The sequence below is a fragment of the Gymnoscopelus braueri genome (assembly GCF_963280865.1).
Source record: "Gymnoscopelus braueri genome assembly, chromosome: 22".
Classification (NCBI taxonomy): Eukaryota; Metazoa; Chordata; class Actinopteri; order Myctophiformes; family Myctophidae; genus Gymnoscopelus; species Gymnoscopelus braueri.
This window is the reverse complement of record NC_137624.1, coordinates 43,204,879-43,223,710: the sequence shown is the minus strand read 5'-3', so window position 1 is coordinate 43,223,710 and position 18,832 is coordinate 43,204,879. Positions and strand designations below refer to the sequence as shown.

At 39.3% G+C, this 18,832-nt stretch overlaps 1 protein-coding gene across 2 annotated transcripts; it reads left to right on the top strand.

The window, feature by feature from the left end:
* The first annotated feature begins 4,344 nt into the window (after positions 1-4,344).
* On the top strand, positions 4,345-9,798 carry LOC308077939 (interleukin-1 beta-like). Of its 2 annotated transcripts, XR_013932474.1 has the most exons (7): positions 4,345-4,516; positions 4,822-4,876; positions 5,417-5,648; positions 7,143-7,328; positions 8,468-8,604; positions 8,875-9,468; positions 9,587-9,798. XR_013932474.1 is itself a non-coding variant. In XM_080418961.1 (6 exons), exons 1-6 carry the CDS (start codon positions 4,482-4,484, stop codon positions 9,082-9,084), a joined length of 855 nt encoding a protein of 284 aa, XP_080275087.1. In that variant the 5' UTR covers positions 4,345-4,481; the 3' UTR covers positions 9,085-9,798. The 2 variants fall into 2 exon arrangements, 1 of the variants encoding a protein (XP_080275087.1); XM_080418961.1 differs by having other exon boundaries at positions 8,875-9,798.
* Positions 9,799-18,832: the final 9,034 nt, after the last annotated feature.

The following is an 18,832-nucleotide window of genomic DNA, read 5'->3' as shown; positions in this document are numbered from 1 at the left end:
TTACACTTTGGGGGGGATTTAGAAGGACTGACAGAGTTGACATGTTATGGTTGGGACACACCAGATAGTAATATTATATAGTGCATTTATCAAAAAATAAAAAGATTACCAGAGCTTCCACAGCTTTGAAGTGAGACAGGGGACCTTAGAATATAGCTAAACCTGTTTATGCCTGATTAATATTATGTTTTTCTGACGGAGTTGACTTTAAAGGGCAAAAGCTTTTACAAAAAAACACAAAAGAAATGGATGATATTAATAGTACATTTTTACACCTATGTTATCAGTACACATGGTTAGTTTATTTTCATGCTTTTAACCAAAACATTTTAACAAGTGTTTGAAGTTGTGAATCCTTGTCTTAGACAAGGGTGTTTTCTGGCAGAGTGCAAGTTTAGATGTAAAAAAAAAAAAAAAAGGAAACCAGACCAAAACTTATGTAATTCATATATATATAAATCCTTTAAGAATATATTTTCACCAAACTTTTTTTTTAAATTAGAGTGTTAATATAGAATAATTTGAAATGTTTTGGTAGGACACGAGTCCCTGTTCTGGGGAGAACATTCAGCAAAAATATCAGATCTACAAGCTCACAATGTGTCGCACTGCAACACGTTCGCTCTGAGTCTACACCAAAACATTTAGTGTTGGACTCCAGTGAAAGTATATATATTTTTATATATTATTATAATATTTTTTTATATATTATTTTGATGTGTTCTCACGTTGTGCATATGAAATGTATTTCTCTATGACTGTGAATGTGTGTTTATTTTGAATTTCTTTCTTTGTACTTATTTAATTGTATTTATTTAATACTCATTTATAACAGTGGTTGGTGAATGGTGAGCCTCATTCACGTTTATGAACTGAGTGATCTAGTGTACCTAGTGTACACTAGATCACCAGGACTACTAGGAGTGTACAATAGATCTAGTGATCTAGATCTAGATCTAGCAAATATGTGCCTGAATAAATTCAGAACTCTGAAAGGCAATGGAACTTCTATTTACATTGACGCCACCCAGTGGGGTAGCCTGGACACTGCAACCAAACTGACTTGTAAACAGTCACGTCTGATGATGGAAATGAATGAAATGAAATGTAAGATTGTTACCTTGTCATGTATTTACTAGGTAGTATTGCCAAGCCTTGACTTACGATTTGTAAAACTGTATTTATTGTTAAGCTGTGAAAATTAAATTAAATCCTTTAAAATCGAAGAGGTTCCAGTCTGATGTTGTCTTATGAAACCTTTTCAATTTGCAACACAATTTTATACAATATGTAGTGTGGGTCCTGTCCTAGAATGGCTGTGATATGATAGATAGATACTTTATTTGTCCTTGCGGAAATTCATTTTGTGCCAAGCAGCCATCAGGATACAAAAAAATCACAAACGCATAACAATAAATACAAAATACATACAACTAGACAAGGCCACCAGTCATGATTCAAGAGGCATCACATTACATTTTATGCACAGAACTGAGATGGGGCCTGTTTGTTCAGGAGTCCTATACTTGTAGGGACAAATGACCTTGAAGCCCTAGCCTGCAACATTGGCACTGTGTACCGTCGTCCTGATGGTAAAAGGTGGTATTGACTGTATAACGGGTGCGTTCTATCCCTAGCAATAGCTCTCCCCTTCCTAAGCACCCAATGATATAATATTACACAGGCCAACTTCAGTGGTGGAAAAAGTACTAATTTATTTTTACTTAAGTAAAAGTATCAATACTGCAATGTAGAAAGTACAAGTTTAATTAAAAATTTACTCGAGTAAAAGTACCAAAAGTAGAAAGTACTCATTATGCAGAATGTATGGGACATTCTGCATAATGAGTACTTTCTACGTCCCAAATGTAAAAAAAAAAGAGGGATGTCATGTGACTGGTCTCAGTGAGGAGACTGGCAGTAAGAGCAGTAGTTAAATGGAGCTGCTTTGTGAAAACTGTATAATGTCTATTGAGAACTGTAATCAGGACCAATCTATTGAACACCTGCTTGTAGACTGACAGACTGTCAGAGGTCACGGTACGTTTGGGGGAAAATGGCACAAATTGGGTTTAACCCTATGTCACCAAACGTATCATATATGATACACACATTACACAGATTTTTTAATAAATCAGTGTAATGAATACTTGGACCAAGAACCTGTTGTATCATATCTGACACATCCCCACTTCCCCCTGGACCATACCATTTGCACTGCAGGTAGTTACAGAGCCTCAGGTGGTCTGACCCAAAATGGCTGCCATCAACTAAACAGGAGAGGTTGATGCACTACTAACAAACAATTATTTTTTAAGCAGTTCGGGTACGTTTTCCTAGTATATCTTTACTAATATTTTGAAATAAGTGTTGGATAACTTGAATGCACTTATGAGCTCTCAAAATTTAGCATTTGAGTTTGTTTTTCATGATGTCAAAAGTATTTGTATCATATTTGATACTACAGGTCTATAGTCCTTTACGATTTGTCTCATATTTGATACTACAGGTCTAAAATAAATGTTTTTGTAATGTTAAAACCGACTTGATTTTTTTTTTTGTTTCAAAATGTTATCCCACGATTTTGTAACCCTATTTTTTACACCCTGTGCCAATCTCTATTTAATCCTGGGCACTACACTCCCTCTGCCAACCTAGGGAGGCCAGGGCCGAGCTCATGCCTCCTTCAATGCATGAGAGCTAACTGACCTTCTTATCACCTGACAGGGGAGAGTTTCCCTGGTTGGACGTAGCGCGTGGAAGGAACACGTTATTCCAACCAGTTCCTTTCCCCTCCATCAGGCGCCCCGGCTGGCCAGGGGGAGGCAGTAAAACCGACTTGAAATATTCTTTTAATACCCCTTGTATCAAATATGATACAACAAATAAATGATACAAAGGAATGTTAAAAAAAATAAAACAAAATCAAAAATGTTTTAAGACCCAATAAAGTGTCCCTTTTCAAAATTTTGGAATTTTCTGACCTTTCCTTCATAGTTCAGGTTCTAGAGGGTTAATGTAAATGTCACATATAATGCTGCAATGTACTGTATGGGGGTTTTGAGGAAACAATGTCTGTCATGGATCAGGAGTTCCATTGGTCATGTTGTGTGCACTGTGTGGTCAACCAACTATGGAACACTCCATGTGCCATGGTCATACACCAGGAGTCCATGTAGATGTTGATTTACGAGGTCCTAGTAATAGGATAAGGATAATAATTCCTTTAACAGGTCCGTTCATGAAAGTCCTTGCGGTCTTGTTTCCAATGAGGGCCTGTGAGCAATTAGGGGACACATTTGCTGGCCTGGCCTGGAATCGTACCTGGGGCAACCAGGGCCTCTGTCTCCCTAGGCGGGCTCACTAACCACTCAGCTACGGCCGCCCCTAAATCGTCATCCTATCTTCAGGTGAGGTGGAATAAGAACGTACGTCCAGTCGTGAAAGTTATCATACAAAGGTTTATTATAGAAGAGTTCACAGCAACGAAGATACAGCAAGCAGCGTGGTGAGCAGCATCATGATCCGAATCTCTTTCTCCTCTACGTTACGTGACATTTATATCGTTTCAGGGGCTCCCAGAATGGATATCCCCCTCCCTCCTGACTCGGGGCATCTCTCTATCTCCCCAACCTCTGAGAGGGTGACGCATGACCCCCTTTCACAATACTGTTCTCACCACAGAAATGACACAAACATGTTTACGTGACAATTAAACCTGTAATTAATTAAATCAGCTTTACCCTTACTCTAGTTTGCCACCCCTCCTCTTCTCTATTGCATCCATATCACCGTGGGCTCTAAGTCGGTGGTTCTCAAAGTGGGGTCCGGGGACCCCCAGGGGTCCTTGAGGGGGTTCCAGGGGGTCCCCAGATAAATGATGGATAGTTGGGAACCAAATGGGCTCTTATGTGGCTGTAACTTTGAGAGTGTACAAATGGAACCAAATGGACCCTTACGGGTCAATTTGGTTCCATTTGTACACTCTCAGAGTTGTCTAATGCATAGGCTCCTATACATCCATCTCTGGAGAGGTGGTCTTCAAACAAATTAAAACTGAACTAAAAAGACAAAGGACACATTAGCATGAATCCAACAAACTGTCAAACTAAAATGTTGAACTATAGTATATGTCTGCCTGATGACCGAAGGTCTAATATCTCCCGTCAGCCAAGGGGGAATATCCTTTTCCCTTTAAGCTGGTGGATAACTTGTTTAGGCGTTACAAACTAACTTACCACGCTGGTTGGTTTTTGACGCAAAGGAACCTGCCTCCCGGAAGTTTCACTTCTTTAAATAAGAGCCTCTGTCCAAGGGCTTCAGTTTCAGAGCGCCTGTCTGTCTGCATGCTGTGTGCTGTGTTCACATCGATCAGGATAATACAGCTGTAGACTAGATCTGATCTTTTTAAGTGACTGTTATAGTTGGTGTCTCCACCCGTCCTAATTGTGAAGATCTAAACATCATTTTCTACTATCAAAATGAGTGACTTTGATTTGTCCCAGGCTCTGGAAAGGTACGTTTATATTAAGTAGATCCCTTTTAAAGATGTATCACTTCTGTACATTATATGCATTTGTAATAATTTGTGTTGTTTCACGTATTTTAGCTATTTGATCAAATTGATATACAGACCTGAAAATGTATTTTCTGTGTATTTAACACTTATTGTAACAACAAATACCATACAGCACTTTTAACTTATTATTCATGTGTACACATTGCTTTTAGTCTTAATGCTTCACATTGAACATGTATTTGGAATGTTGCCCCCGAGGTCTTTTAAATAATGATGGTTTTGGTCTGTTTTTTCTATATCAGTTCAACTGAGGACTCAGAAGAAAATGCATTTGAAAGCCGCACCTGCATATTTATGGTAAGTTGGTGCATTATCTCACTAAAGGTTTTTATCTCTTAACCACTTAAACCCATAGTCTTAGAGAAACAGACTTAAGTTACAACTGTACGCTTTTGAACGCTTTTTTCTACAACAAATGACATTGCCTAAAATAAACGATCTACAAGCGCAACGTGACACGTTCTGGATAGGAATACTGGGGTTCTAGTGGTTAAATAAATAGGCTTCAGACTTTCCCTTTTTTTTTGCCATTTGTATTGTACCAGTGGAAGTGAACTTTTTGTGGACAACGTAGTTGCACCTTAATCTCATGTACAACACGCTGATATTACTTTTTTTTCACCTTAATGTCTAATATCATATACAGTATATACTTGCTGCTATGTTGATGCACCTTACGTCTAACCTCATGTACATACCGTATGGGAAGGATATGCTGTGTATAGATACATTTTTGTAGATGTGTCTTTTTTCCCCTTGATATTAATGATTAGTTGATGTGTACTAACTAGGGCATACAGGATGAGATCTTAATGAATGATTTGTTTTGATGTGTAGGGCGGCGTACAGGAGGAGATCCTGAGCTTGGACGTGGGGTTGGATCTGGTGGATTACATCCAGCGGCCTATCAGCCTTAGGGAGGCTTTACCAGGCTATATCAGCGTGAGGGGGATCTCCATGAGGGGGATCTCCATGTTCGTAGTGGCTCTGAACAGGATGAAACCGCTCAGAAACGCGGTGTCCTCCGATGAGCACATGGACATGATCAGCATGGAAGGACTTTTAGACGGTAGGACAACTTTTTAAATGTTCAAGAACCCCCCAGTTTGATAATGCAAAATGTGTGCAAATCTTTGAATATATACATACATATTCTAAAGCTTACATTTGTAATTCAAATCATTGCTTCTAGGGGGTCCCTGGAACAAAATAATTTGAGATGGGGGTCCGCGGCCAAATACATATCATTTTGGGGGTCCTCGACATGAAAAAGTTTCAGAATCACTGACATTGCGACATACTTTTTTCAGAAAATCTTTAGGATTTAGAAGGCTTAATCCAACTGTTTACATGTATGTTACATTCTGACTAGGTCATCTACTATGCTAGCCAATCTACAAGCTCACAACGGCTTGCAATGTGACCGTAGATCGTTTAAAAAAAAAAAGAAGTAGAACATTTTTTGCATACAATGACATACCAAAATAGGGATGCTAGGTTGACAGTGGTTGACACCAAAGTTTTTGTCATTGTAAATTTAAATAACTGTATACCGTCAACCACCCCTACAGGAGCAGAAGTGGTTTTTCACCAGGGAACTAGAAAAAAGGAGAACCAATTGTCCATTGACTCTGCTTCATTGGCTGTTAATGGAGTAAAACGTAAAACATACTTGTAGAGCTGACAGACCACATACCGACTGTCTAATTCAGTGGTTTCTATACTGGAGGTCAGGACAACTCCTTTGCACCTGGAGTCTAACTTTGTGCTGACCTAACTATCAACATTTGACTTTATCCAAGGTTCAGCTTTAAACCATGCACTGCCTTGCACCATAGATCAAGGGTTCTCAAACTTTTCAGGCCGCGACCCCCCAAAATAATCATATTTGAACTGGGGACACCCCCCAAATAATCATATTTGAACTGGGGACACCCCCCAAATAATCATATTTGAACTGGGGACACCCCCCAAATAATCATATTTGAACTGGGGACCCCCACCCTGACAAGCACTTGTCAGGGTGTAGGCATTACATTTAGTTTGACTCGGTTCCACAGATAAATATTGAGAAAATAGCCGATCTACAAGCTCACAACTCCTAGCACTGTGAGGCGTTGTGAGCTTGCAGATCGGCTATTTTGCCTCTTTCTTTTGTAATGTTTGACAATTTGGCCAATTTGGTATTAAAAAGGTCTTAAGCAAGTCATTCAATTGTATCTTTATAAATGTACAGATACCCTGTATACACTTATACTGGTGTGTTTACTGTTGAGTGAGAAAACAATGTTGCACATTAAGCTAATCATGTGCGGACCCCCAAAATAATTTGGGGACCCCCAGTTTGGGAACCACTGCCATAGATCATCTAGATGGGGCCCTGAGAGTGTATAAATACTGCTGTAACCAAATGGACCCATGTTACAAATGGATACATTGACACTTGAGGATTATTTTTGAAACAATTCTCTAGCATTTCATGAACTCCTTAACCAACAACAAGCTTGAATTTGATCGATTCCACTGTGTGTCTAAAATGAGGCTTTTCTTCTCCTCCATCCAGACAACATGGTGAGGACCATCGTTCATGGCCTTGCATCATCCTGCGAGAGGAAGATACGCTTCCGTCGGCGGAATTCGGCATGTGAGGAGTATACTCTGTGTGACACCAAGCACAAGAACCTGGTCCAGTCTGACGGGAACCAACTACTGGCCACCACTCTGAAAGGAGGATGTGATGACAAGAGAGGTACAAGACAAACTACACTATAAAATCGTATAAATAATTTAACATTTTGCACCACGTTAATTATCTGGTGTAATTCAACATTTTGTATTTAGATAAACAGAAAATTGCAAGCACTACTCTTAAAGGGGCATGAGAGGGGCTGATTTTGTCGTTTGTTTTGCGGTTCAGGTTAAAAGCTACGGCAGATTAAAAACACGGCAGGCAATGTAGCTGCAGCTAATAACATTAACAATGGGTGTGCTAAAGGCAGGTTGGCTAATGGTACTATGTAGTGAAACGCAGTGAGCTGGGATTGAACCCGAGGCTCCCACTCGCCAGTCCGACGTGTTACCAGTCATGCCAATAGGGCTGAGCCAGATCGGCAGGTCTGTTGCATGCAATTTCTGGCTAATTTGACTGTGGGGGCTACAATCACCCCCCCCCCGATCTTTGGAGTGCGTCCTCGCGCTTCACACTTCACGCCGCGGACCACCGCACACGGCGTCCCTCATGTCCCTCACACGAGGATATTACGCTCCTCGTCTGGCTAATTTGACTGTGGGGGCTACACTTACATCACAGAGCACTATAACTATAAGGTCAGTCTTAGGTAGCTCTCCACCAAACAGACTGCAGATTACTACAGACTGGCAGTTGAATGAAGTCGGTTGGAAGGTGTGAAAAAAGGTTGATGAATGCACCTGAGAGTCGACACTGACAGGCAACTATGGTGCTAAAAATAGTCTAGGGCTTGATGTCTTTTTCAACAACAAGCTCACTGCTATCTGACGGTCGAAAGCCGACCAAGCTTTCTCGTCAGCTTTCGACGCTTCGCTAAAACGTGCGACCCGACGCGACAGTGTACCCACCGTCCATGGTGGGTACACGTATGGCGGTGCAGTGGAGAGCTACCTTAAGGAGGGTAATAACCACAAACCTGACTATGGCAGTGATGTGTTGCTGTTGTGGGCAACACGCCATGCTGACTGCCATGTTTTTAATCTGCTGTAGTTTTTAACCTAGAAGGAACATCATTTGAGCTACAAAATCAGCCTAGGCTTTCATTAGTCAGTAAGAGTTCTTAAAGTAGCCTACTTGAAAAGTTAAAACATGGTAAACAATAAACATGCCTGTCTGTCTGCCCCTCTCTCTCTCTTCAGTGAAGTTTAAGTTAACACGGTACAAACCAGCACCACCAAACAGACAGAGACCTGTGGTCTTCACCGTCATCAGTAACAACACCCAGTATCACATCTGCTGCTCTGGGCAGGGGGAGGAGCCTGTCTTGATGCTTGAGGTACATATACTCACACACAAGGGTGTTAAAAAGTTAATCATGTCACATATCTTTTGCGTGATGCTGTAGTATGATCAAGAGGGCGTTCATTTACGAAATAAAGTTAGAATATGGAGATAAGAGTTTTCTGCCCAACAGCAACGACATAGGGGTTTGAGTGGTTAAAGAATATGGAAAGTAATCATGTCTGTCTGTCTGTCTGTCTGTCTGTCTGTCTGTCTGTCTGTCTGTCTGTCTGTCTGTCTGTCTGTCTGTCTATTGTCATGACAGGCATGTTCTGAGACACAGTTAGAAGTCCTCACTGCAGAAGGCGGCATGGATCGCTTCCTCTTCTACATGAAGAAAGGAGGAATGGACCAGAGTCGTACCTTTGAGTCGGTGAAGCATCATGGCTGGTTCATCAGCACATCTCTGGAGGAAGATAAACCTGTGCAGATGTGTCAGGAGGACAACATGAGTCGTGACATTTACTTTAAGTGATCTCCTAGTTCTCTCCTAGCCATGGGATGATGTTACAATGCATTTCTCTCCTAAGAGATGGGATGTTACAATGCATTTCTCTCCTAAGAGATGGGATGTTACAATGCATTTCTCTCCTAAGAGATGGGATGTTACAATGCATTTCTCTCCTAAGAGATGGGATGTTACAATGCATTTCTCTCCTAAGAGATGGGATGTTACAATGCATTTCTCTCCTAAGAGATGGGATGTTAACAATGCATTTCTCTCCTAAGAGATGGGATGTTAAAGGAGAATTTTGGACTAAGTTGTTCTTACCTTTTCTATGATGTTATGATATCTTAGGATGAATGGTACAGTAGAAAAATTCAATAACTCCATCCCGGGTCCGCCACAGCTTAAAACGTGCGCGGATAGGCCTTGCGTTAGATCATATTTTAATAGCTTTTTTTTTTTTTAGATCTGACGTTCATAGTGACAGAACACTATGCACAAAAAATAAATAAAAATCATAACATCATAGAAAAGGTAAGAAAAACTTAGTCCAAAATTCTCCTTTAACAATGCATTTCAATGGACTAATGGGCTGTGATGGGAACTATTTCCAGGGGACTGACTTTGCCAACCAATGAGAGCAGAGCGCCCAAAAAACTTAAACTGAAAAAATGTTTTTGTAGACCTGTGTTTGACATTGACCTTGGACACAACTTTAAAGGGCAAAAGCTTTTACAAAAACATTAAAATAATATTATATTGATAGTACATTCTTACACCTATATGTTATCAATACACATGGTTAGTTGTTTTAATGCTTTAACAAATATTCAAACAAATGTTTGAAGTTGTGAATCCTTGTCTGAGACAAGGGTGTTTTCTGGCAGAGTGCAAGTTTAGATGTAAAAAAAAAAAGAAACCAGACCAAAACTTATGTAATTCATATATATAAATCCTTTAAGAATATATTTTCACCAAGATTTTTTAAAATTAGTGTGTTAATAATTAATATTTTGAAATGATTTGGTAGGACATGATTTGTCCCAATTCTCAAGAATGGGTGCTCAAATTACGTTGCAGATAAGTGACATACCACACACACTAGTGTCCCTATTCTGGTGAGAACATTCAGCAAAAATAGCAGATCTACAACCTCACAATGTGTCGCACTGCAACACGTTCGCTCTACACAAATATATTTAGTGTTGGACTCCAGTCGTGAAAGTATATATATCGGGTTTAAGTGCTTAAATCAGAGAGGTAGGGGTATGTTTGGACTGTTTGGACTAGAAAACTCCAGAGATGATTCTACAATTTACTTTATGAATGTTCTGAATGAATTACTGATGTATTTAGGATGTGTTCTCACGTTGTGCATATGAAATGCATTTCTCTATGACTGTATGACTATGAATGTGTGTTTATTTTGAATTTCTTTCTTTGTACTTCTTTATTTAATACTCATCTCTACCAATGGTTGGTGAATGGTGAGCCTCATTCACGTTTATGAACTCCTCTGCTTTCATTAACATTAATAAAGGAGAGAGTTCCAATTCACAGGTTGAGTTATGAACACAACTCTGGGTTTAATGAGCCTGAGCCCGAGTCAACCCAATCTATTAATAAATGTTCGGATTGGAATAATCTACCAAATTCTATTAGAACAATTACCTCATTTCATGTCTTCAAGACTTTGCTAGCTTCTCTTAAATCTACTTATTCTTGCTTTTGATTGTTGTATTATGCAAATTGATTGTATTTTGATATGGATATAGTTTATTTTGATACGTTTTCGTTTTTAACTTTTTAATTAACTTTAGATGACATGTGTAGCAGATGTAGTGTGGTCTGGGACAGTGCGTTTGTTTTGTCGATGTTACTGTTGATTGTTGTATGTTGTTAAGATTGTTTCATTGTCACTGTTGATAATGATGCATCTCAAGGGGTTCATCCTCTAGTCTAATGAATACATTTTGAATAAAATAAAAAATATGTTATGTCATGTTGGCAGGCAGGGTCCAGTTCAGTGAGAACTGAATCACTGTGAAAGAAAACACACAAAAACAAAAAACACATTTATTTAACCCTAAGTGGCTGGCTGTGGTAACTTACCACTAGATCTAGTGTACAAGTCATGTACACTAGATCTAGGTAAGGGAACTTTTACTTACCTTGGCGCCACCCAGTGGAGCAGCCTGGACACTGCAACCAAACTGACTTTAAACTGGAGAACTTGTAAACAGTCAACAGAGAGTCATCATTAGCCTGGTTCCAGCCGAATCTGCCTTTGCAAAATCGCATCGTCGTGTGATATTGTCTGGCCACGCGAGGCTAAGTCATCATGTCTGATGATGGAAAAGGTTCCAGTCTGAGGTTATCTTATGAAACCTATGAAAAAGTTTAATTTGCAACACAATTTTATACAATATGTAGTGGGGGTCCTGTAGCCCTACAATGGCTGTGATATAATATTACATAGGCTATCTTCAGTGGTAAAAAAAAAAGTTTTTTACTTAAGTAAAAGTATTAATACTGCAATGTAGAAATACTCTGTTACAAGTACAAGTCTGGAATTCAAAATTGACTTGAAAAAGCACAAACGTATTGGTATCAAAATGTACTTAAAGTACCAAAAGTAGAAAGTACTCATTATGCAGAATGTATGGGACATTCTGCATAATGAGTACTTTCTACGTCCCAAATGTCCCAAATGTAAAAACATTTCTGAAAAAAGAGGGATGTCATGTGACTGGTCTCAGTGAGGAGACTGGCAGTAAGAGCAGTAGTGTAAGAGTGAAATGCAGCAAAAGTTATTGAGAAGAACCTATTACCGTGTTGAACTGAGTCTATTCTGCACCCACGCCCACGTCGCTTACAGTAGTTAAATGGAGCTGCTTTGTGAAAACTGTATAATGTCTATTGAAAACTGTATAATGAGGACCAATCTATTGAACACCTGCTTCTAGGCTGACAGACTGTCAGAGGTCACAATACGTTTGGGGGAAAATGTCACAAATTGGGTTTAACGTTACGTAAATGTCACATATAATGCTGCAATGTACTGTATAGGAAACGATGTCTGTCATGGATCAGGAGTTCCAATTTATTGTAAACCCTGAATAATTTCAATAAAGTATATTGAATGTGAATGCAGGTGAATATGGGGAACACAATGTGACAGGTGTGATTAATTACCCCACACACACCAATCGCAAGGCACCTGTCCATTGTGTGCCCCAGAGCTGGTGTGCCCCGTATGTATGTAGCATATTATGTAGCATGAAAAAGTTTGAGAACCACCGATATAGCAACATACGTTTAAAAAAAAACAGGATTTAGAAGACATACAAATGTTGAACTACAGTATATGTCTGCCTGATGACCAAAAGTCTAATATCTCCCCTCAGCCAAGGGCGAACTCCCTCTTTAAGCTAGTGGATAACTTGTTTAGGCGTTACAAACTAACTTAACATGCTGGTTTGTTGTTGACGCAAAGGAACCTGCCTTCCGGAAGTTGTGGTTTCACTTCTTTAGATAAGAGCCTCTGTCCAAGGGCTTTAGTTTCAGAGCGCCTGCATGCTGTGTGCTGTGTTCATATCGATCAGGATAATACACATTAGTCTGATCTTTTTAAGTGACTGTTATAGTTGGTGTCTCGACCTAATTGTGAAGATCCTAACATTTCTATTATCAAAATGAGTGACTTTGATTTGTCCCAGGCTCTGGAAAGGTATGTTTATATTAAGTAGATCCCCTTTAAAGATGTATCACTACTGTGCATTTTATGCATTTGTAATAATTTGTGTTGTTTCACGTATTTTAGCTATTTGATCCAATTGATATACGGACCTGAAAATGTATTTTCTGTGTATTTAACATTTATTCTAACAACAAATACCATACAGCACTTTTAACTTATTATTCATGTGTACCCATTGCTTTTAGTCTTAATGCTTCACATTGAACATGTTGTATTTGGAATGTTGTCCCCGAGGTATTTTAATAATGATGGTTTTGGTCTGTTTTTTTTATTTCAGTTCAACTGAGGACTCAGAAGAAAATGCATTTGAAAGCCGCACCTGCATATTTATGGTAAGTTGGTGCATTATCTCACTAAAGGTTTTTATCTCTTAACCACTTAAACTCATAGTGTTAGTGAAACAAACTTTTTTTTGCTTATTTCTGTCTACAACAAATGAACAACAAATGAACAAATGACAACGTGGTTGAAACACTCTTTGCACATTAATCTCATGTACAACACTCTGATATTACTTTTTTCACCTTAATGTCTAATATCATATACAGTATATACTTAATGTCTAATACAGTATACACTTGCTGCTATGTTGATGCACCTTACGTCTAACCTCATGTACATACCATATGGGATGGATATGCAGTGTATGTATATAGATACCTTTTTGTAGCTCAGTCTTTTTCCCCCTTGATATTAATGATTAGTTGATGTGTATTAACTAGGGCATACAGGATGAGATCTTAATGAATGATTTGTTTTGATGTGTAGGGCGGCATACAGGAGGAGATCCTGAGCGTGGACGTGGGGTTGGATCTGGTGGATTACATCCAGCGGCCTATCAGCATTAGGGAGGCTTTACCAGGCTATATCAGCATGGGGGGGATCTCCATGTTGGCGGTGGCTCTGAAAAGGATGAAACTGTTCAGAAACGCTGTGTCCTCCGATGAGCACATGGACATGATCAGTCACGGTAGGACAACTTTTTTAATGTTTGATAATGCATATTATCAAACATAACAACACTGTTAACACTGACAATAAAGTATTATCGTATCGTATCGTATCGTATCGTATATTATTTTATTTTTAAATTGTTCTGGGACCACAATCTACACCAGTGGTGATTTAACTTTGTTGATGGAGAGGGCCACTATATTTCCACACTCACTCCAGAGGGCCACAGTGCGACGCGTTTTGAGCTTGTAGATCTGCTATTTTAGCTATTTTTTTTTATTGGAATCCTGAAAAGTAGCATTTTTATTTAATTTCAAAATGCATTTAGTTATACTTATGTTAACTTTATGAACTTAAATACAAATGCATGGAACATAAAAAAGACAATAGAATTGTAATACTGGTCATTAAGCTACTAATATAGATTGAAGTAACTAAAGCGGGTCATGTTTGGAATTGTAAACAGCTGAAATCAATGATATATCAGTATTGAACCTGCGGGCCGCATTAAGTGAAGGTGGGGGCCTTCACTGCTATCGTATAGTAAGCTCACTGCTATCGTATAGGTACCGCGAGAAAAGTCAAAACGTGATTGCACCTGGTCTTAAATCCTCAGACCAGCCCTAAAGTACAACTAGTTGCAAGTAGTTGTTGCACTGCGAATCATTGGTGTGGATTGGGCCTAACCCATTCAATCTGGGAAAGCATCTGTGTCATTTTAGCCACTTTAATCATATTCAATACTTTGGCTATTAAAGAATTGGGGAGATTTGTGCAAATCTTTGAATATATATAAACATATTCTAAAGCTTACATTTGTAACTCAAATCATTGCTTCTAGGGGGTCCCTGGAACAAAATATTTTGAGATGGGAGTCCGCGGCAAAATACATATCATTTTGGGGGTCCTTGACATGAAAAAGTTTGAGCACCACTGATATAGTGTTAATAAATTATGTATTATATGTAATGATTTATCTGAATAAAACCATATACACTTGATAGTAGAAAGGGCAGCAGACTAAGTGTCTGCCTCTCAGATACATGTGTGTGTGCAACAGAGACTCTGCAAAGTCTAATTAAGAACATGTCATGACACTGACCGGAGACTGCTCAGATAACGTAATATCATACCTGGAGCTATCTCATTGCAACAGGCTACTGACCAGCACAAAATAGATTCGGACATTGGGACATCCCAGCCTAAAGGCAACAAGGTTACTTTTAGAAAAGGAACTGGCAAGATGAGACAGGGTTTCCCTGCTTGACCAGTGATTGTGACGTAGACTTGGAAAGGTCAAAACTCTCAAATGGTTAAACTGTTCTACTAATAACGTTAATGAATGTACTTGGATTACACTGTGACGACATTCATCTCATGTATAAAGACACAAGGGCGCCGATACTGCGGGTGCTTCGGGGCTAAAGCACCCAGGGGAAATGAAGAGCACCCAGGGGAAATGAAGAGCACCCAGGGGAAATGAAGAGCACCCAGGGGAAATGAAGAGCACCCAGGGGAAATGAAGAGCACCCATGACAAACTCATCACAAAAAAATAAAAATAAAAAAACACAGAGATCTTCACTTCATGGAGTACATTTTGGTACCAAATTAACCGCATTAAAGTAACAAAAGCTCCCTAAAAAGGTAACAAACCCGGATAATAACCGATTTTTTTCGCGCACGGACACAAATCGGCGCCCCTGTAAAGACACCCTGAATCCTGTAACATCCTTAGCAGACCTGCCGCGGTAAGCTCTTGTATATTGGCTATGCATGGCTGACTATTTAAATAAACAAATATGTGATTATAACTCGTTGTTGTCTGTCGTAACTTTGATCAATAAGTTAACAATAGCAACATACGTTTTTCAGAAAACCGTTTAGAAGACATTTTTAGAATCGGCCGTGGGTCCTAATGGCTTAAAATCCAACTGTTTACATGTATGTTACATTCTGACTAGGTCGTCTACTATGCTAGCCAATCTACAAGCTCACAACGGCTTGACTTGCAATGCGACCGTAGATCAGTTATATATATTTTAAAAAATAGTTGAAAATGTTTGCATACAATGACATACCAAAACATTAAAATAGGGATGCTAGGTTGACAGTGGTTAACACCAAACCCATGGAAATGCTAAAATAGTGAAATGAAAAGTTATGGAGTTTTTGTCATTGTAAATTTAAATAACTGTATACCGTAAACCACCCCGACAGGAGCAGAAGTGGTTTTTCACCAGGTGGAACTAGAAAAAAAGAGAACTAATTGTCCATTGACTTTGCTTCATTGGCTGTTAATGGAGTAAAACGTAAAACATACTTGTAGAGCAGACAGACCACACCGTCTAATTCAGTGGTTTCCATATTGCACCTGGAGTCTAACTTTGTGCTGAACTAACTATCAAAATTGGACTTTATCCAAGGTTCAGCTTTAAACCATGCACTGCCTTGCACCATAGATCAAGGGTTCTCAAACTTTTCAGGCTGCGACCCCCCAAAATAATCATATTTGAACTGGGGACCCCCCACCCTGACAAGCACTTGGAATTGTAGGCATTACATTTAGTTTGACTCGGTTCCACAGATAAATATTGTGAAAATAGCCGATCTACAAGCTCACAACGCCTCGCACTGTGAGGCGTTGTGAGCTTGCAGATCGGCTATTTTGCCTCTTTCTTTTGTAATGTTTGACAATTTGGTCAATTTGGTATTAAAAAGGTCTTAGAACTACTTAAATTGTATCTTTATAGATGTGCAGATACCCTGTGTACACTTATAATGTATGTTGGTTTGTTTACTGTTGAGTGAGAAAACCATGTTGCACATTAAGATAATCATCTGGGGACCCCCCAAAATAATTTGGGGACCCCCAGTTTGGGAACCACTAGTTCATCTAAATAGAATAAATACTGCTGTTAACCAAATGGACCCATTTTACAAATGGATACATTGACACTTGAGGATTAGTGTTGAAACAATTCTCTAGCATTTCATGAACTCCTTAACCAACAACAAGCTTGAATTTGATTGATTCCACTGTGTGTCTAAAATAAGGGCTTTTCTTCTCCTCCATCCAGACAACATCATGAGGACCATCATTCATGGCCTTGCATCCATGAAGGAATCCTTCCGTCGCCGGAATTCGGGATGTGAGGAGTATACTCCGTGTGACACCAAGCACAAGAAGCTGGTCCAGTCCAACGAGAACCAACTACTGGCCACCACTCCCAAAGGAGGATCTCAGACAGGTACAAGACAAACTACAGTACTATAAAATCATATAATTTAACATTTTGTAACACGTTAATTATCTGGTGTAATTCAACATTTTGTATTTTGAAAAACTGAAAATTGCAAGCACTACTCTTAAAGGGGCATGAGAGGGGCTGATTTTGTCGTTGTTTTGCGGTTCAGGATAAAAACTACAGCAGATTAAATACATGGCAGGCAATGTAGCTGCAGCTAATAACTTTAACAATGGGTGTGCTAAATGTAGGGTTGCTTACATCACAGAGCACTATAAGGGCAGTCTTAGGTATAGCTCTCCACCAAACAGACTACAGATTACTACAGACTGGCAGTCGAATGAAGTCGGGAGATCAGTCGGTTGGAAGGTGTGAAAAAAAGTTGATGAATGCACCTGAGAGCCGACACTGACGCGTGCTTTCCAATCACACCGCACTCTATCCGAAGCCCCAGAAGTGACAGCGCCTCCACACAAACACGCCTCACACTGCTGCTATGAGAACAGGCTATATTATCTATCTATCTATAGCAATCTCACAACGCAATTATCATATTTAATAACATTAGTTAGTACTTTTAGATCGCCTTTTAAAACACCATTCTGTTTGCTGCTGCTTTTAACAGTTATTATTTCCCCCATTTCTCTTCTGGACGATCGTCCAGAAGAGAAATGGGAAAAATAATAACTGTGAGACCGTGTTGGTGTGAAGGACAGTAGCTATTTAGACAACAGATAAGTAAAACAATATACACCCAGTCTAGTAAAAGTGTACATACTTCATATAATTACAAATATGAATGACAATGATTCATAGATAAGCCCTAATAAAAAGCCTGTCAACAGAACTTACTGTAGCAAGTTCACACTTTTGAGTGTTACTTGCATAGTCTAAATGTAAACCACACTTCGCGCCCACATACAGTATGTCTGAGAAACGTTTACATTTCCTTCTTCTGCTGCGTGTTTTTAAAAGTGTTGCAAAGCGAGTGCTGACAACTTTAATTATTATTATTATTATTATTATTTTCGTGCCTTTTATACTCTGGTTTTAACAAGAAACATGGAGACTGCCATGCTCAACTAAAACATTTTCAGCGTTTTCAAACAAAGCGACCTAACCTACATTGTATTGAATGAGAGCAGGGTGGAGAGCAACTGTGGTTCAAGACCCATATCTAAATAAGAGAAGGGCAATTTCTCCTGTGAAAGCAAACAGGCAGATGCTTGAGCACTGGTTGGTTGGCACCTGTGTGCGCCTGATGGAGGCACTGCATGCTACACAGGTTACATGTTAAACTGCATGCTACACAGGTTACATGTTAAACTGCATGCTACACAGGTTACAGGTTAAACTGCATGCTACACAGGTTACAAGTTAAACTGCATGCTACACAGGTTACATGTTCAACTGCATGCTACACAGGTTACAGGTTAAACTGCATGCTATACAGGTTACAAGTTAAACTGCATGCTACACAGGTTACAGGTTAAACTGCATGCTAAACAGGTTACATGTTAAACTGCATGCTACACAGGTTACATGTTAAAATGCATGCTACACAGGACACATGTTAAACTGCATGCTACACAGGTTACAGGTTAAACTGCATGCTACACAGGTTACAGGTTAAACTGCATGCTACACAGGTTACATGTTAAACTGCATGCTACACCGGTTACATGTTAAACTCTATGCTACACAGATTACATGTTAAACTGCATGCTACACAGGTTACATGTTAAAATGCATGCTACACAGGTTACATGTTAAACTCTATGCTACACAGGTTACATGTTAAACTGCATGCTACA

What these genes read in the sequence shown, in the direction of transcription:
- LOC308077939 (XM_080418961.1), top strand. Translation starts at nt 4,482, where the DNA reads ATGAGTGACTTTGATTTGTCCCAGGCTCTGGAAAG. An exon ending in CATGGAAGGACTTTTAGACG is followed by an intron (nt 5,649 to 7,142) that starts GTAGGACAACTT and finishes TCCTCCATCCAG; the next exon opens with ACAACATGGTGAGGACCATC. An exon ending in AGGATGTGATGACAAGAGAG is followed by an intron (nt 7,329 to 8,467) that starts GTACAAGACAAA and finishes CTCTCTCTTCAG; the next exon opens with TGAAGTTTAAGTTAACACGG.